General features: G+C 41.9%; 1 protein-coding gene across 2 annotated transcripts in view; it reads left to right on the top strand.

Moving 5' to 3' along the window:
• Positions 1–4,738: 4,738 nt before the first annotated feature.
• Positions 4,739–20,472, top strand: part of LOC131396074 (retinitis pigmentosa 9 protein) — a 32,597-nt gene continuing 16,863 nt past the window's right edge. The window contains exons 1-2 of one of the 2 annotated variants that reach the window (XM_058527975.1): positions 4,739–4,940; positions 20,315–20,345. In XM_058527975.1, coding sequence (XP_058383958.1) covers positions 4,789–4,940; positions 20,315–20,345 — 183 coding nt within the window. In that variant the 5' untranslated portion in view covers positions 4,739–4,788. The remainder of the gene's footprint in view (positions 4,941–20,314; positions 20,346–20,472) is intronic. The other variant, XM_058527985.1, reaches the window with a different exon arrangement.

Raw genomic sequence — 20,472 nt, 5'->3', positions numbered from 1 at the left:
GGCACACACTTAGCAGAGATAAGGAAAAGCCCGGCATTAAGAAAAACATTCCCAAAAAGTCCTTCCGAGCTGAACGTGAGGCCAGTGTGAAGTAGGAGAAATTTGTGGGAGCAGTGCCCTCTCTCCTTCCCTCCTCAAGAATTTCCGGGAAATTCCCCCACCCCCAGTATTGACAACACACCTGAAGTTACCATAAGGTTTGATGAAAACTCTGGAGTAGAAATCAGACCTTGTTGGTTGTAGGGCCACCCATCCCCCTACTCTCTGAGCCTTGATTTCCTTCTCTGTAAAATGTCTGGCCTACCTCCATAGAGTTTCTGTGAGGATCAACTGAAGCAATATATGAGGGATGGAAATCTGCAAAGTATTATGTAAATATGAGGAATCACTTTCATCTATGAGTGATAGAAGACCTAACTTGAAAGAAATCACTTAATCCATAAGTCAGGACCAGCTGCAGCCACCCCCCTGCAATTGGGCTGACACCAAGTCCCTTTGGCTGGCCTTGAGAATGACTCTAGTATCTTAGGATGGGGCAGAGGGGTAGAAAAGACTGAGGCAGGGGTACATCAGGGAGGGAGTACAAAGAAAGTCTCTCTCACTCACCTGGGCTGGGCACCTCAGTACAAAGTGAAGGATGGCTCCATGTCTATTCATGGTTGTGTAGTAATCACTTTACTCTCTCTCTCAGGAAAGAACTGTACCTGCACACCCCTCCAGATGCTACAGGAATAAATAAAGGGTAAGAATAAGGTTTTAGAATTATAACCACCGGGAAGAATTCCCGTTTGTCTCATTGGTTGATGGATGAACTGTAACTGCAGTGAATCTATCACAGTCAGAAAACTGGGCTGAATTAGAGAGATGATCCCGTGTAATAAAGAATCTAACTCCATTTTGGATGTTAACCACCGACAACTTTCAAGCCCCACCTCCACTTTCCCCTTCCGTCCCGCATGTGGGCAAGCTCATAAGAAAGCACATGCACCCCTTCCCTTGGCACTAGAGAAGTTCGAACCACACAAAGCCTTGGCCTGTGTGCGGGAACGCTCACTCAGGTTTCACTCCCTGAACATAATAAAACCCAGGGACACTTGTCTTTGCTTTGCTGAAGCCATTTTTGGACTAGCTTAGGTGCCTGACCTGATCGCCTAGAAAGCCTCAATATATGAGTAATAAATTTCTTCCTACCCTCTTAGTGTGTATGTGGCATCATCAGTCTTGACATCAAACCAGTTTGGGGTGGAGGGGGGTCCATCATGCTTCTGTGGAGTGTCCACAACACCTTGCATATCACCCTGGATCGGTGACCAGGAAACTTTCCAGTCTGTCAAAATACGTCAAGAACCCAGACTCACATAAACAGGTGGATATAAGTAGCAAAAGGATTTTCATTGCTTTATAAGCTCTAACATGCTAATCATCAAGGAGAGATGCCTAGAATGTAGCCCAGGAGGTGGTACTGGGTAAGGCTGTCAGACTATCAAACTGCACATCTATTATTTTTCCCTGCTCAGCATCCCTCTCCTCTTCCTCTCTCTCTCTGTCTCTCTCTGTCTCTCTCTGTCTCTCTCTCTCTCTCTCTGTTAACAGCACCTTGATTTTGCGTTGAGGAACTACCCCTCCCCAACTGTTAGTCTATATGGCTTGGGTTAAGCTGATCCCACCCCTGGGAATTATGGTGGGCTTGTGACATAGGCTTGGCCAGACAGAGTACTGCATTTCTCTAACCATAGTGATTGTTTTGTGACCCTTGCTAAGCCATTGAGTATAATACATGGAAGTCTTACTGGAACTGAAAAAGAGGTTTCTTCCAGCTGGGGCTGCTTAGTCATTGGCCATCTTTGGCTTCTCTAGTGTTGGGTTCTCTACAATGGGAGAAACTACATGAGAATGGAGCGATACAAAGCAAAGTGAAGCTGAGAGAGAGAAATTACTAACTATAATATTTCAGCACCTAGATCCAGCCATTCTTGAAGTTCCTCCCCATGACATTTCACATATGTGAGCCAATAAATTATTTTTTTTCTTAAAACAGTCTGACTTGGATTTTGGTCCATTGTTGTTTTCAAAAGAATCTTGACTAATACTTGCTCAAATGGAATTATCAATCCCTGGGTCTTCTTGCTAAGAGATCAAATCATTGTGTTAGGCAAATGTTTGAATCAGTCAAGACTCTTTCAGTTGCAAGTGAGAGAAGCCCAACTCAATGGGTTTCTGAATAAAAGTATATCCTAAGGTTTTCAGATTATTTGCTTGCATATCACTGGTTGCTATAGGTCACTGGTTGTGGTTGGAGAACATTTGGTGTCTTTTCTTTTTATCTTTTCCTTCTTCCTTCTTTTCTTTTACTTTAGGGGCATAGCTTGGCTGGAGGAGGGAAGGAACAATTCTGGTCCAGCTTGGTTCGTGTGAGCCACTTAGATTTACTCTGGCATGCACCATGGAGTCGTCTGACCAGGGGTGGAGGGTGGTTAGGCAGTGGGGTCTGGCCTGATGTCCCTCTCTTTACCAAGTCTCAGGGTCTCTTCACCTGATCTCTCCCCATGAGTTAGTCTGGGCCTCCTCACAGAATGGTGGCTTCAGGGCAGTTGAACAGCTTACATCCCTGAAGGCTTCAGGAGGGAATATTTCAAGAGAACCAAGTGGAAGCTATATGACATTTTCTGATCTAACCTCAAAAATCATGAGGCATCACTTTCACTACTTTCTACTGGTTACAAACAAATCACTAAGGTTGGTCTAGATTCAAGGCAAGGAGCATAGACTTCACCTCTCCATGGGAGGGGTGTCAAGATCATCAGAAGGAAACAAGTGATTATTGAGTTTTGTTTTGTTTTGTTTTTTTGTGAGGAGGACCAGCCCTGTGCTCACATCTGCCAATCTTCCTCTTTTTTTGCTGAGGAAGACTGGCCCTGGGCTAACATCCATGCCCATCTTCCTCCACGCCCATCTTCCTCCACTTTATATGGGATGCCGCCACAGCATGGCTTGCCAAGCAGTGCGTCGGTGTGCGCCCGGGATCCAAACTGGCGAACCCCGGGCTGCTGCAGCGGAGCACACACGCTTAACCGCTTGTGCCACCGGGCCGGCCCCAGGAAGGAAACAAGTGAGACGAGAGAGATTATCACAGCCAACTTGGATAATACAATTTGCTACAATAACTAAAGTCATAAGATATTAAATTATAAATCACAATGTTGAGATATTGATTTACAGTAGAAGACATACCTTCCCACTGACCCCAATACTCAGATCTAGCCAAAACACTCTTCTCCTTGTATTAGGATCCGATACGGTACACTGTCAGAATGTTGCTGGGTGAGAATGGAATCAGAGCATAGGGGCTTGGCTAATCTTGAAGGCTATATCCTTTAAGATGGGGCCAAGTTTGGTCAATTTTATGCCTCATTCCAAATGGCACACATTTCTCTAGTGACCAGAACATTCATGAATGTTTATAGAATTTGTGTCTTCAGCAGACAGTGCTGGACAAACACTGCCTGATTGCTTTCCTTGGTTCTCCTTTTCTAGATTCTGTAGACCACCTTCCTTCTGTAACGCAATTAAGTTATGTTTTGTTTCTCAATCACATATTCCTGGCACTGTATTCCTGACTAGATGAGGATGTCTTGCAACATATCTACAGGCCACTTATTACCAGGTAACTTGCATGAACAGCTAGATGGGTTCATGTATCAATTCTTCCCTGTCAGAGGGAAACCTGATTTCCAAGTTCTGGGACATGTCAGTGTAACATTGCATGTCTGTTCATAACGTTTTGTGTGTTTATTTATTTGGATTTTCTCTAATAAATATGAAAGATCTCCTCATATATTTTAGGTATTAACTATATCAAATGTCACATTTGAGGGCAATATTCCCCATGCTGTTTTTACTTCCTTTGTGGTTTCTTCCATTATGTCAAACTAAAACAATTATCGTAACTTCACATATCGATACATTTTCAAAATACAACCTACTTAAGCACCTAACACTTTTGGACCCTGGCTCCACGACTTACTAGTTCTGTATCTTTGGGCTGTCATTTACCTCTCTGGGCATCCTTCTCCTTATCTATAAAATGAGGGTAATACATAAAGGTAGTAACAGCACTTACTAAGTTTTCAAAGATTGTCAACTCTTACTAAGGGCTTAGCTCAATAACCAGCACATAGAAAGTGCTCAGTGTATACTAGCTTTTCCTTTGCAGCACCCAATTTCTCTAAATTCAATATACATTGACTGTTTTAACCATGGATGGCATCCTCTAGACAATTGGAGAATTTTGCTTTCTTCCCTAACTGGATGAATCCTACTAACATGTAAGAGCAGCTCCTGTGTGTTTAGCCACTGGGGGTACAAAGATGGCTTGCACGGGTTCCTTGGTCTTCAGGGGTGGAGACAGCGAGGGGAGGGGGCCCGGACGCCCGGAAAGGTGTGCCCCTGCCCTCCACGGCGCGCGCGGGAAGGGCTCTCAGGCTCCCCCAGCAGCCATCCTCAGCCGTCTGCTCCGGCACCGGCCGTCACCAGGGGGCGCGCTCCGACCTCCGGCACCGGCCGGACTGGCGGCGGGGAACCCGGCGCTCGGAGCCAAGACTTGGGGCCCGCCTGTCGGGAGGTGGGGGCCGGGCAGCCTCGGCGGAGACACCGGGCCCTTCGCCGGCGGGCCGCGGGAGGGGGCGCTGCGGGGCCGGGCGGGCGCGGCGCGGCGCGGAGGAAGTGCCATCTTCGCCGCCGCCGCCGCCTCCGCCGCGCCGCGGGGCCGCCTCCGCCGCGCGGGCCGTGATGGCGTCCCGGTCGGGGCGCGACGACGCGGGGGCCAGGGGCGCACGGCGGCCGCGGGAGCCGCCCGAGCAGGAGCTGCAGCGGCGCCGGGAGCAGAAGCGGCGGCGGCACGACGCGCAGCAGCTGCAGCAGCTCAAGCACCTGGAGTCCTTGTGAGTCCCCGCCGCCCCCGTCTTCTGCGAGAAGGGGTCGGGGGCCGCTGCCCCGCGTGGGGCCCGGGTGGGCGCGGGAGGCGGGTCCTCGCAGGCCCGCGAGGGAGCAGCTGGGCCGGCCGCCCGGCCCGTCGCAGCCCAGCGCGCCCGGCTGCCGGCGACTGGTCCCGGGCGGCGCGGGCCCTCGCCCGCCCGTCGGCCCTCCGCGGGCAGGCAGGTCGGTCCCCGGCGCCCTGGAGCGGCCTCGGCCGGAGGAGCGGCGGCTCCGCCCCGAGGCTCCTCCGCGCGCTCGCGGGCGGTGGGCGGCGCCTCCCGAGCCGGGAAGCGACGGTTTGTAGGTTTTATCCCTCGGGCCGCGGGGTCGCTGTTCGGCTCGCGGACTACTGGCCGCTCAGTCAGGATTTGGGGACGGAATACAGGAGACGTGTCGCCGAGCGCGTTGGTCCCTGTCCTTTCCCGTTTTTCGGTTCAAAGGGCCCACTATGAACTGCATCAAATCCCCTTTCTTTTCATCTTCTGCTGTTAAGAAGGGAAGAGAAAACCCAGTCCTATAACGTTCGTGTGCTGAGGAAGAGAAGAGTAAACAATGGGGTGAGGGCTTGTCCCTAAATACTGGCAAGGTGGCTGCCAGGTGGAAGAGTGGAGCCTTGTTCTCTCTAGTCCTGAGGATTTTTACCAGGATTAAGGGTGGACTTTAGAGAGAGGCCAGTTCCAGTCAACAGAGAAGAATTAGGACCAGAGTCCTGTATTCTTGCTGGTCAGCATGGCCTGACTTAGGAGGCACTGTGCTCCCCCAGCTCCAGCGGGTTCAAGGCGAGTCCAGAGAACCAGTGGGAGAAGGTAGGTTGTACAGGAGATTTAAGCATCAGGTAGGAGGTGGGATTAATATCCTTTCGGGTCTCTTCCAAGATTCTGTGATGCTCTAAGTAGTTGTAGAAGTGAAATTTTTCTGTTATTTTCTGAGTTAGTGGGTAAATAATTCGTTTCTGTTTCAGGCACATCTCATTACCTATGCTAAGACCATCATGTAAAGAAAGGTTCTCAAAGGGTTAAAATCCTACATAATTAAGCTTCCGGGAGCTTTAACACAAAACATATGCCTTTTTTGGAGCCTGGCCTACTCTTTTCATTGTGGCCCTTGAACTGAATTTCACCTCAGTAGGGCAGTGTTGCAGGATACAGGCTCTGCCTTGCTGGCATCCACAGTCCGGGCCCTTTCAGCACAGTCTGTGGTGCTCTCCATCTCCTGTGCAAGGCAGATGTTCAAAAATCTTTCCCTAGGATAAGCTCAGGCCGGGCTCAGCCCTGCCCAGATCTCAGCATCTTTAACTGTAGGATGCCAGATGGTTAATACTATACGTTTATTTTGGAGCTCACAGAACTTTTTCATGGACAAGAGAAGGATAACCTCCTTTTGTAGAGGAGAAAATGAAGGCCCAGTGGTTAAGCCACTGACCTGTTAACCAGCAAAACTAGAGCTGAACCCAGGTGTCTGATTCTCAGACCGGTGGGATTTTTCCAATTTCAGAGATTTAAAACTGGCTAGGCTATTGACATGTTTGCTTTTTCTAGTTCAGAATCTTGTTTGATTTTAAATTAAATTTTATTCATACCAGAGTAATACTTGTTTATAGTTTAAAAACTAAAATAGTACTAAAAATACTCCAGAAAATAGTGGTGGGCTGCCCAACTCCTCATACACCCCACGCTCCCTGTGCAACGCCCTACACCACATCCTCTTATACAAGGCCAAGGCTTCCATGTGCCAGTTCTTTTAGTTTTTACTTCTTGGATTTAACTGCATGTTTCTAAATTATATGCTTACACTGCTTTCTTTGATTCAACAATTTTAGACATTATCTGTTAACTTCTTGTCATAGTAGATAAGGATTTAGTTCTCTTACCTGCCCTTCTTGTTTCCATCCTTCCAGTATAGCTCTATTATAGTAATTTTGCTAAATCAGTGTTAATATTAACATTATTTAACCATGCAGTATTGTTTACTTTTGAGCCAAATTGTATTTTACGATTTTTTTTTGTTTTCTAGTACAACTATTACCTTTCAAGTAGCTAATAAGAGCCTCACTTTTTCATTTGTTTCATTTTCTGTTATTAACTGCTATTTTTTCCCCAAAGCCTCCAAAAGCTGAAAGTACCTTTCCACATGTTCCTACGTATCAGATAATTAATCAGTTTATTTTTTATTTAAAATCTTCCTGCTGTTGTCTTCCAGTAGACATTGGTTACTTTCTAGACCAGGTGTACAACGATCGTCCTGGGACTTCCTTTACCACTCTCCTGTCTTGAATCTCATTCCTGGATTCCACGTGTGCCTCTTTCTGTCTTTACTGCCATATTTTGCTGAAGCACATTCTGTAACTTCCTATGAAAGAGTGCATTGGAGGTTAATTGACACCTTACATATCTGAAAATGTCTTTATTCTATCCTCAAACTTAATAGATAACTTGGCTAGGTATAGAATTCTGGATCAAAAGTTATTTTCACTCAGTTTTGAAGGTGGCATACCAGTGTTTTCTAGTTTCCAGAATTGCTAAGGAGTCTGATGCCGTTCTGGTTCCCTTTCTTTTATGTTACCTGTTCAACCTCACCCTACTCTTAGAGCTTTGGAAGCTTCAGGGAACTTCTCTTTATTGCTGCCGTCCTGAAGGTTCATGATGATGTGGTCCTTTTTTCAATGGAGTCCTTTTTTTTGACATATCATGGGTACGTTAAATGTATATATGAATTTGTGTTTTAATTTCCTCTCCATTTTGTTTTTTTCTTTCTGTTGGATTTCTATTGATCCTCTACCTATCTTTTCTCTCCTATTGTCTATATCTTTGACTTTTCATTCTACTTTATAGAAGATTTATCTTCTGTTTCTTCTATTACACATATTAAAATTCTGCTATATTTCTAAATTCAAGAGCTTTTTCTTATTCTGAGAATTCTTTTTCCATAGCATCCTATTCTTGTCTCATTGATGAAATATCTTCTCTTATCTTTGAGGATACTCAATAATTTTTTTTTGTTTTCTTCTGGTCCCTCCATTGCCTCTGCATTTTATTTGCTTTTTCTTTTGATCTCTGTCTTCCATTTAGAGTTTTTTCCCTCATATTTAAGAGTGAGGCACTATAAAGCTCTTTTGACGAGAAGCTGTGTGAGAGACAGAGAGAGAGAACGTGCTCGTTTGTTGACTGGATAACTTCAATGTAGGGAGATTAGGCTGTGTGCTGCCCTTTTAATCCAGAGACTCTCAAAGGTTAGTAAGTGGAGATTTTTTCCCAAGGCTTTTCAGTTTCTCCAGAGAAGAATCTTCAGTCTGGGGATATATGCCTGGCTGCCACTGCTTTGGGATGGGTTGGGAGGGAGAGGGCTGAGTGTCCTCGAGTTCAGACAGAGACTTTCAATCAACACCTGTGTTCAGCCTATGCTCACTATCATCTGCCTCCTCAGTTATGCTCAGAGGGGGCTAAATCTGCAGTCTCCTTCAAGGCTTGGGCTGGCAGAGGCTCCTGGCTGTAGGGAATGAGGAGAATACTGGTGGCTTCAGCCGCTCCATGTCCATATTCCCCAACCCCTATGTTCCCAAGACTGTAACTTCTTACATTTACAGAAGTCAGTTATTACTTCCTTCCACTTTCCCAAATTTGTTGAAATCTTACTCTCGTGTTGTCTCTGCTCAGGGTTTCTTTGTGGCTTCCTTTTTTATTATTTTACTGTTATTTTAAAAAACAGATAAGCATGTTGGACAGTTTGCTGTGTTTAATGGGAAGCCTCACAGTCTTTTTACAAATTGAATTCAAATCTTTTGTGTGTGTGTGTGTGTGTGTGTGTGTGTGTGTGTGTGGAAGATCAGCCCTGAGCTAACAGCCATGCTAATCCTCCTCTTTTTGCTGAGGAAGACCAGCTCTGAGCTAACATCTATTGCCAATCTTCCTCCTTTTTTTTCCCCAAAGCCCCAGTAGATAGTTGTATGTCATAGCTGTACATCCTTCTAGTTGCTGTATGTGGGACGCGGCTTCAGCATGGCCAGAGAAGCGGTGCATCCGTGCGCACCCGGGATCCGAACCCGGGCCGCCAGTAGCGGAGTGCATGTACTTAACCGCTAAGCCGCGGGGCCGGCCCCACATCTTTTCATCTCTGTTGTGTCCTCTTCAATCTCCACAGGCCATTTTCTTACACTTGACTTTAACTTTTCTTACTCTTTGACCATATCTTCCAGGCCCCTGAAGGCATCTGAGTCTTCCATCCGTGCTGCAATCCATGCTCCAGCTCTATCACTCAAGTGCTCGTGGGCTGCCAGGCATAACAGAATGGACATTCTGTGTATATGTGGCAGTTTTGTCTCTGCCTTCCAGCCCCATAGGAGCTGGCTGCAGTAACAATTTGTATGGAATGGAGTATGCTTACATGAAGGATCTTTCTAAAAGAAATCCCACCCCAGTACTCAAAAACACAAAGCGTAATTAGAAATATTTGGCAAAATAAAGATTTCTTGCCCTATACAGAATTAAGAAGTTAATATTTCTCCCCTCTTACATAAATTTAGTCTTCTTACTACACAGAGCAAGTTATTACTGTTTGAATGACTTACCAGTGGTCTTCTCAGATGGTACAAAATAATGGGCCTCCACCAACTTTTTCTAATATTAAGAATTAACTACAAAGATAAATGTAGACTTCTTGACTGTCGTAGCACAGAAGCTAGACTGCACATAAACATACTCCCATTTCTAAGTCTGTTATATTTAGTAGTTATATATTACTTTAAATTTTGAGAATTATCTTTTTTAATATGTTAAATTAATGAATTGTTTAGCTCTAGGAAAAACTATCAACCATCTTCCTTTAAACTTGTGAAAATAGTTGTAAAATGAATTTTTTTAGCCATTGCTATTGCTAATAATAGATTTCAAAATGTGCAGTTCCATCACAGTCCTTTCATCTTGGCAAAAACAGTTATGTATTTTTCAGGAATTTGAATTTCAATTTGGCCATATGTTTGTACAACTCTTGTGGCTCAAAGGATGTATTACAGGATTATTGGATTTAAAGACTGCACTACCAAACTCCCTTTGGTCTCTATGCATAAGGCATAGCATTAATGTTTCTAACGGCTGCAGATGAACTCTGTATAATTTCCTCAGTTGATGCAGATTTCCATTGTTCTTGCTAAGTTATGGCTGTGTCATGCCACTGCTTCATGTTAGAAAATGTTTTAAGCATTTGCTTTGGAAAAGCACTATACCACACCTGAGAAGCTAAGTCTATTCATACCCAGTTGTTGTTTTGTTGTGTTTTTTGTTTTTTTGTTTTTTTTTTTGAGGAAGATTGGCCCTGCGCTAACATCCGTTCCCAATCTTCCTCTTGTTCTTTTTTTCTTCCCAAAGCCCCAGTACCTAGTTGTGTATCATAGTTGTAGAGCTGTAGCTCTTCTATGTGGGACGCCACCTCAGCATGGCTTGATGAGTGGTGAGTAGGTCCACACCCAGGATCCAAACCAGCGAACCCCGGGCTGCCAAAGCGTGATGCTCGAACTTAACGCTACACCGCTGGGCTGACCCCTGCCCAGTTGTGTACTATGTAATCTTCATGAGGCAGATCCTCTTCTGTCTGCTTAGAAAAGCTCTGGATTAGCAACTCATAGCCTGTGTCATTTATCATCCAACAGGTTGTTTTTTCCATCTCTTTTGGGTCTAGATCTTGGCCTTTGTGATGCTAGCACTCCAGTCATGAGCTGCCTCCTGAGGCTAACCATCAGCTTGTCTTCACCAGAAGGGCAGAAGCCAGTACTATAGAGTGCTTTTCTCATGTGCGCTGTGAAATATTTACCCATGAGGAAATTGAGGCTCTGGGGGCTGAAGTGTCTTGCCCACAATACACAGCAGTGAGAATGAATCAATTCAAACCAAAAGTTTTTACCTCCAAAGCCGGTGAGGTTTTCACTCTGCTTTGCACCTCTACAGGATTCACATTCACACTGATTTAGAACTGGAAAATACTCCTGCTGGAATTTGGAATCCTCTACTCCAAGAAAACAACATCTCCTTTTATCAGGACAATTATAAAGAGTTACATTGTCACTTCTGAGAACAGTTTTCATTTTATGTTTTTTTGGATGTAACTAGGAATATCTTTATGCCCTTAGGTCTCCCTTCTGGTGCTTAGCACCATGCCTAGCACAATAATTGTTGACAAGTTACTTCTGCAAGGCCAAGTTTTTATGTTGAACCTTAAATATTACCTGAAGATCAAGTTTAGTTTTGCCTATTGTACCTGCTCCTTTTTTGCAGGAGAGAAATATCAAGTTGGCTAGGGCTAGAGTGAGGATTTTAACTCTGAAATAATTACAGAAATAACATTGACTTTTAAAACAAAAATTCAGCCCATATAATTCTATAGTGGATATAAACTCCTAATAGCATATTTTTGGTTTCATTTTTCTTAGTTCCAAGTTACCTTGGGTTTTTCTTCCAGAGATATATTAACCTGGGCTTATACCAACATAACTAATGAAGATACCATTGATTTCGTTTTTCTTTTGTAATTAAAAAGCATTTTGTAGGTTAACACATGTGCATGTAAATGTGAATAGAATAGAAATATAAAAGTCTCTACTGTTTGTGATCCTTAGTTTCCCTCCCTAGAGGCAAGCGTGTAACCAGTTTCTTAGGTATCCTTCCAGAGATATAAACGTGTGTGTATATGGCCTTATATAATCTCCTTTTCCCCATATGCACAAATAGAAACATACCAAAAAGTTTTGTTCCCTACTCCCTCCCTTTTTTTTTTTTTTTAACTTAAACTGTTATGGACATTGTCCCATAACAGTATCTAATTCACTCTTTTAACATTTATTTAATGTTTTTCTGGTCATTAAAGTAATACATGTTCATTATAGAAAACTTGGAAAATTAGTCACCCCTGCTCTCACCAGCTGGGTGCAGCAGTGTTGAAGCTCCAGCATTTCCATGTTTCTGGAGTTCAGACACAATTTTAAACCAGCCACAGTGCTCAAATGTCCTCAGTAAAATGTTCCTTGTGGAGGCGTTGAACACACCTGTGATGTTCAGTTGTCGTGTTTCTTTTTTATTTTTATTTTTTTGAAGCTTCAGATTGCATTCCAATTGTGATGTAAAGTCACACTTGGGGAGTGACATGACCTGATTTACATTTTTTCTCAATTATTTTATTGAGGTCATAATGGTTTATGACATTGTGTAATTTTATTTATTTATCAGTTTCTGTATAGACTGCATCCTGCTTACCACCAATAGTCTAATTTTTATCCATCACCATATATATGTGCCCCTTTACCCCTTTTGCCCACCAGCCAACCTCCTTCCCCTCTGGTAACCACCAATCTGTTCTTTTTATCCATGTGTTTGTTTATCTTCTACATATGAGTGAAATCATGCCGTATTTGTCTTTCTCTGTCTGGCTTATTTCACTTAACATCATACCCTCAGGGTCCATTCACATTGTTGCAAATGGGACGATTTTGTCTTTTTTATGGCTGAGTAGTATTCTATTGTATATTTATATACCACATCTTCTTTATCCATTCATCAGATGATGGGCACTTAGATTGCTTCCAAGTCTTGGCTATTGTGAATAATGCTGCAGTGAACATAAGGGTGCATAAGTCTCTCTGAATTGTTTTTTTTTTTTTTTTGAATTTTTTGTTTATTGCAGTAACATTGGTGTATAACATTGTGTAAATTTCAGGTGTACATTATTATACTTCTATTTCTGCATAGATTACATCATGTTCACCACTCAAATACTAATTACAACCCTTCACCACACACATGTGCCGAATTTTCTTTTTGCCCTCCTCCCTCCCCCCTTCCCCTCTGGTAACCACCAATCCAATCTCTGTCCCTATGTGTTTGTTTATTGTTGTTATTATCTACTACTTAACGAAGGAAATCATACGGTATTTGACCTTCTCCCTCTGACTTATTTCACTTTGCATAATACCCTCAATGTCCATCCATGTTGTCACAAATGGCTGGATTTCATCATTTCTTATGGCTGAGTAGTATTCCATCGTGTATATATGCCACATCTTCTTTATCCATTCGTCCCTTGATGGGCACTTAGGTTGCTTCCAAGTCTTGGCTATTGTGAATAACGCTGCAATGAACACAGGGGTGCATGTATCTGTACGCATTGGTGTTTTCAAGTTGTTTGGATAAATACCCGGCAGTGGAATAGCTGAATCATAAGGTAGTTCTAGCCTTGATTTTTTGAGGAATCTCCATACTGTTTTCCATAGTGGCTACACCAGTTTGCACTCCCACCAGCAGTGTATGAGAGTTCCCTTCTCTCCACATCTTCTCCAACACATGCTGTTTCCTGTCTTGTTACTTATAGCCATTCTGACGGGCGTGAGGTGATATCTCATTGTAGTTTTGATTTGCAGTTCCCTGATAGTTAATGATTTTGAACATCTTTTCATGTGTCTGTTGGCCACCTGTATATCTTCTTTGGAGAAATGTCTGTTCAGGTCTTTTGCCCATTTTTTAATTGGGTTAGTTTTTTTGTTGTTGAGATGCATGAATTCTTTATATATTTTGGAGATTAACCCCTTATCAGATGTATGGTTTGCAAATATCTTCTCCCAATTGTTAGGTTGTCTTTTTGTTTTGTTGATGGTTTCCTTTGCTGTGCAGAAGCTTTTCAGTTGGATTAGTCCCATTTGTTTATTTTTTCTATTGTTTCTCTTGCCCAGTCAGACATGGTGCTTGAAAATATGTTGCTAAGACCGATGTCGAAGAGCGTACTGCCTATATTTTCTTCTAGAAGTTTCACAGTTTCAGGTCTTACATTCAAGTCTTTAATCCATTTGGAGTTAATTTTTGTGTATGGTGTAAGGTAAGGGTCTACTTTCATTTTTTTGCATATGGCTATCCAGTTTTCCCAACACCATTTGTTGAAGAGACTTTCTTTTCTCCGTTGTATGTTCTTGGCTCCTTTGTCAAAGATTAGCTGTCCATAGATGTGTTGGTTTATTTCTGGGCTTTCGATTCTATTCCATTGATCTGTGTGTCTGTTTTTGTGCCAGTACCATGCTGTTCTGGTTACTATAGCTTTGTAGTATATTTTGAAATCAGGGAGTGTGATACCTCCAGCTTTGTTCTTTTTTCTCAGGATGCCTTTAGTTATTTGGGGTCTTTTGTTGTTCCATCTTTGAATTGTTGATTTCAAGTTCTTTGGATAAATGCCCAGTAGTGGATTAGCTGGATCATATGGTATTTCTATTTTTAATTTTTTGAGAAATCTCCATACTGTTTTCCATAGTGGCTGCACCAGTTTGCATTCCCACCAGCAGTGTATGAGAGTTCCCTTTTCTTCACATCCTCTCCAATATTTGTTATTTTTTCTCTTGGTAATTATAGCCATTCTGACAGTTGTAAGGTGATATCTCATTATAGTTTAGATTTGCTTTTCCTGAATAATTAGTGATGTTGAACATCTTTTCATGTGCCTGTTGGCCATCTGTATATCTTCTTTGGAAAAATGTTTGTTCATATCCTCTGCTCTTTTTTTTTTTTTTGTGAGGAAGATTGGCCCTGGGCTATCATCTGTTGTCAGTCTTCCTCTTTTTGCTAAGGAAGATTGGCCCTGAGCTAACATCTGTGCCCATCTTCCTCTATTTTTTTATGTGGGATGCTCCACAGCATGGCTTGATGAGGAGTGTGTAGGTCCCCTCCTGGGATCCAAACCTGCAGACTCCGGGCTGCCAAAGTGGAGTGCGTGAACTTAACCACTGTGTCACTAAACTGGCCCCTCTTTGCCCATTTTTTGATCCAGTTGTTTTGTTGTTGTTGTTGAGTTGTATGAGTTCTTTATATATTCTGGAAATTAACCCCTTGTCAGCTATGTGATTTGCAAATATTTTCTCCCAGTTGGTGGGTTGTCTTTTCATTTTGTTTATGGTTTCCTTTGCCTTGCAGAAGCTTTTCAGTCTGATGTACTCCCATTTGTTTATTTTTTCTTTTCTTTCCCTTGCTTGAGGAGATATGGTATTTGAAAAGATACTGCTAAGATTGATGTCAAAGAGTGTACTGCTTATATTTTCTTCTAGGCGTTTTATGGTTTCAGGTCTTACATTCAAGTCTTTAATCCATTTTGAGTTAATTTTTGTGTATGGTATAAGATAATGGTCTAATTTCATTCTTTTGCTTATGGCTGTCCAGTTTTCCCAGCACCATTTGTTGAAGAGACTTTCCTTTCTCCATTGTATGTTCTTGGCTCCTTTGTCGAAGATTAGCTGTTCATAGATGTGTGGTTTTATTTTGGGGCTTTCAGTTCTATTCCGTTGATCTGTGTGTCTGTTTTTGTGCCAGTACCATGTTGTTTTGATTATTATAGCTTTGTAGTATATTTTGAAATCGAGGATTGTGATGCCTCCAGCTTTGTTCTTTTATCTCAGGATTGCTTTAGGCTATTTGGGATCTTTTGTTGTTCCATATAAATTTTAGGATTCTTTGTTCTATTTCCGTGAAGAATGTCATTGGGATTCTGATTGGGATTGCATTGAATCTGTAGATTGCTTTAGGTAATATGGACTATGTTTTAACTCTATTTTAGTTTTTTAACTATGTTTTAACTATGTTTATTTTAACTATGTTTATTTTTCCAATCCATGTGCATGGAATATCTTTCCATTTTTTAATGTCATTTTTGATTTCTTCCAAAAATGTCTTATAGTTTTCAGAGTATAGGTCTTTCACCTCCCTGGTTAAATTTATTCCTAGATATTTTATTCTTTTTGTTGTGACTGTAAATGGGATTGTATTCTTGAGTTCTCTTTCTGCTAGTTCGTTATTACTGTATAGAAATGCAACTGATTCTTGTAAGTTGATTTTGTACCCTGCAACTTTGCTGTAGTTGTTGATTATTTCTAATAGTTTTCTGGTGGATTCTTTAGGGTTTTCTATATATAGAGTCATGTCATCCACAAACTGCAAGAGTTTCACTTCTTCCTTTCCAATTTGGATACCTTTTATTTCTTTTTCTTGCCTAATTGCTCTGGCCAAAACCTTCCAGAACTATGTTGAATAAGAGTAGCAAGAGTCGGCACCCTTGTCTTGTTCCTGTTCTCAGAGGGATGGCTTTCAGTTTTTCCCTATTGAGTATGATATTGGCAGTGGGTTTGTCATATATGGCCTTTATTATGTTGAGGTACTTTCCTTCTATACCCATTTTATTGAGAGTTTTTATCATGAATGGATGTTGGATCTTGTCAAATGCTTTCTCTGCATCTATTGAGATGATCATGTGATTATTATTTCCTCATTTCGTTAATGTGGTGTATCACATTGATTTGCGGATGTTGAACCATCCCTGCATCCCTGGTATAAATCACATTTGGTCATGGTGTATGATCCTTTTAATGTATTGCTGTCTTCGGTTTGCTAATATTTTGTTGAAGATTTTTGCATCTATGTTTTTCAGTGATATTGGCCTGTAATTTTCATTTTTTGTGTTGTTGTCTGGTTTTGGTATCAGGGTGATGTTGGTCTCATAGAATGAGTTAGGAAAGCATTCTGTCTTCTTTGACTTTTTGGAATAGTTTGAGAAGGATAGGTATTAAATCTTCTTTGAATGTTTGGTAGAATTCTCCAGAGAAGCCATCTGGTCTTGAACTTTTGTTTTTTGGGAGGTTTTAGATTACTGTTTCAGTCTCTTTAGTTGTGATTGGTCTATTCAAATTCTCTATTTCTTCTTGATTCAGTTTTGGGAGGTTGTATGTGGCTAAGAATTTATCCGTTTCTTCTAGGTTATCCAATTTGCGTATAGTTTTTCATAGTATTCTCTTGTAATCCTTTGTATTTCTGTGGTATCCATTGTAATTTCTCCTCTTTCATTTCTATTTTTATATATTTTAGCCTACTCTCTTTTTTTCCTTAGTGAGTCTGGCCAAGAGTCTGTCAATTTTCTTTGTCTTCTCAAAGAACCGGTTCTTAGTTTCATTGATCCTTTCTATTGTTTTTTTAGTCTCTATTTCATTTATTTCTGCTCTAATTTTTATTATTTCCCTCCTTCTGCTGACTTTGGGCTTTGTTTGTTCTTCTTTTTCCACTTGCTTTAGGTGCACTGTGAGATTGTTTATTTGAGATTTTTCATGTTTGTTGAGGTAGGCCTGTATTGCTATAAACTTCTGTCTTAGAACAGCTTTTGCTGTAGCCCATAAATTCTGGCATGTCGTATTTTCATTTTCTTTTGTCTCCAGGTATGTTTTAATTTCTTCTTTTATTTTTTTCATTGACCCAATTGTTGTTCAGTAGCATTTTGTTTAATCTTCATGTATTTGTGGCTTTTCTGATTTTCTTCCTGTAGTTGATTTCTAGTTTCATACTGTTGTGGTCAGAAAAGATGCTTGGTATTATTTCAGTCTTTTTAAATTTATTGAGACTTATTCTGTGGCCTAATATGTGATCAATCCTGGAGAGTGTTCCATGTGCATGTGAAAAGAATGTGTATTCTTTGTTTTTTGGATGGAATGTTCTGTATATATCAACTAAGTCCATCTGGCTTAGTGTATCATTTAAGGCCAATGTTTCCTTATTGATCTTCTGTTTGGATGATCTGTCTGTCGGTGTAAGTGGAGTATTAACGTCCCCTACTATTATTGTGTTACTATTTATTTCTCCTTTTATGTCTGTTAGTAATTGCTTTATATACTTAGATGCTCCTACATTGGGTGCATAGATATTTACGAGTGTTATATTCTCTTGTTGGATTGTTACCTTGGTCATTATGTAGTACCCTTCTTTGTCTCTTGTTACACTTTTTGTTTTAAAGTCTATTTTGTCTGATATAAGTATTGCTACCCCAGCTTTCTTTTCATTGCGATTTGCATGGAGTATCTTTTTCCATTCCTTCATTTTCAGTTTGTGAATGTCTTTAGGTCTGAAGTGTGTCTCTTGTATGCAGCATATATATGGGTCTTGTTTTTTTATCCAGTCAGCCACCCTATGCCTTTTGATTGGAGCATTTAGTCCACTGACATTTAAAGTAGCTATTGATAAGTATGTACTTATTGCCATTTTGTTACTTTTTTTTCTGGGTGTTTTAGTAGTTCTTCTCTGTTCCTTTCTTCTTCTCTTGCTCACTTCCCTTGTGGTTTGATGGCTTTCTGTAGTATTATGTTTGGGTTTCTTTCTCTTAGTTTTTTGTGTATTTATTATAAGTTTCTGGTTTGTGATTACCATGAGGTTCATATAATAATCTACGTATATAGCAATCTATATTAAGTTGATGGTCTCTTTAGTTTGACCTCTTGCTAAAAGCTCAACTCTTTTACTCCCCTCCTCCCACATTTTATGTTTTTGATATCATATCTAACCTCTTGTGTGTTTGTATCCGTTACCCCTTATCATGGAAATAGATAATTTTTTCCTATTTGTGGTCTTCTCCTTCCCCCTTAAACGAGTCCCTTTAGCCTTTCTTGTAGGACTGGTTTCTTGGTGATAAACTCTTTTAATTTTTGGTTGTTTGGGAAACTTTATCTCTCCTTCCATTCTGAGAATTCTGTCATTGAGATTGTAAATTTCTGTGACTTCAGGATTGGTTTTCCTACTGCTCTGGAGTGTTAATGTAGTTCTTCTTGGTGTTTGATGAAGTGATCCTTTGCTAGCGCATAGTGGTAGTATCAGGTTGCAGATTCCATCTGCCACCATTGGGGGGGGCAGGAGCTGTGTTTTCTGAACCTCCTGCATCTGCTGGAAATTGTGCCAATATGGCTTGTCTGCGTTTGCCTGCTGGCTACAGCCACTTGGTGGGTCACGCACGCACAGGGGCTTTGGTTCAGATCGCCTTGGCTGGCGACCGCCAAGCTGGTGTGCTAGGTGAGGGGGTGAGGAGGTGGCGCTTTCTTTTGCGTGCTATGTGCGGGCCTGCTGTGCACTCACGGGTGGTTCACCTGGACTGATGCGCTTGGTGGAGGCACCCACGCGGTGGCTGAGCTGCGCCACTTGATGTGGAGCGTTCCTGTGTGCCGGGCTGCCAGTCTGAAAGGGAAAGCAGGCCTGCCTGCTCTTCTGCCTCCTCTTACAGTTGCACGCCAGCTTTTGTGTTAGGACCCGTGACCTAGATCGCTGCCGCTGGGGAGGGGAAGGGATCCGCTCACCTCTTTCTGCTGTTTCCCAGGGATCCAGTACCCCCACCTTCAGATGTATGGCTGTGTAGATCTCTCGGATGTCCTATTGTGCTTTGTAGGAAATCCTCTGTTGCTTAATGGATGTCTGTTAGGCTGTAACTTAGAGGGGAGAGACTAAGGGAACAGCTCACTCTGCCATGATGTTGACGTCACTCCTCATGTTTTTTTTTTTTAATTATTATTTTTGTTTTTGGTCTCTTAGGCATTCACTATTACAGCCAAACACCCATGCTATGTGTTTAATAGCCAGTAGCGTGTCAGTACTTAAAAATGAACATGAGCATTTCGTGCTGGCTTTTCAGATTTGGAATCCAAAAGCCTTTTCTGGCAGTTCTGGCAGAGTGATGGCAAGTGAAAATGAATTCAGAGCACAGGCCTGATTTGTATCCTCAGGACCCTGGGGGTCTGAAAGCTCTGTTGGTAAAAGGGAAAGTACATTCCCACGCAATCATTACTGTACTTAAACTAGCACCATTGTTTATGGAATGCCACCTGTCGTCCAGGCACCGGACAGGAATCCTGCACCTCGAGTCCAGGGAGGTCAGTACAGGCCTAGGGGGCAGTCAGAGCTGAGGAGCAGATGGTAGCTCACTCTGCAGGCAGGGCAGGCTGGGAGGATCTTGAATTGGGAGCTACAGGGAAATGGGAGAGGGAGCCTCTGGGACACATCACCCTCACCTCCTTCTCCTACAACAGGCCCTTCCCCTCCAGCTTTGCTCCTTGCCCCCTGCGCTGCCCCAACCATGTTAGAACAGATCGTTCAGCCCTCCCCACCCTGAGCCTCTTCAGTGTTGAGTAAGTGGAATTTATGCTGGATAAATAACCTGACAACTATAATGAGTTTGGAACCATAATGAGCTCACGGGTCTACCCTCACATTTACCTCACGTTTTCCTTGCAATCTCTAACTTTCCCTCCTTCCAAAAATAAAATCATTGTGCTAAGACACCAAGTTAATTTAATTATTTCAGTGAATTTAAGTTCTACATCCCAGTAGGATGTGGTATAGCATCAGTTTATTTATATGTGATCTCTTGAGTGCTGAGCATATTTTATTAACTGTTTTAGATATGATGTAGTTTTAAGTTTTTACTAAAACCATCCTTTTTCTTTTGGCTTGCCGTTGCTTTTTGCTCATTAAAATGTGTTATGTTCCTGTTAACATGGTTGATGATAGGGTTTTTTTTTCCTTTCTAGTTATGAAAAACCTCCTCCTGGGCTTATCAAGGTCAGTGTGAAGTTTATACTTTTGGTTATTCTCTTAGACAGTTGACTCAGTGCTCAAACTCAGTAATTTATGAAAAACAGTTGCATAAGGTTTTAAACCTGCTTTTATGATAACCCTCTTCTTCCCT

Source organism: Diceros bicornis, chromosome 3 (genome assembly GCF_020826845.1).
Source record: "Diceros bicornis minor isolate mBicDic1 chromosome 3, mDicBic1.mat.cur, whole genome shotgun sequence".
Classification (NCBI taxonomy): Eukaryota; Metazoa; Chordata; class Mammalia; order Perissodactyla; family Rhinocerotidae; genus Diceros; species Diceros bicornis.
Note: the sequence above shows the minus strand (reverse complement) of the source record. Positions and strands in the feature narration are given on the sequence as shown.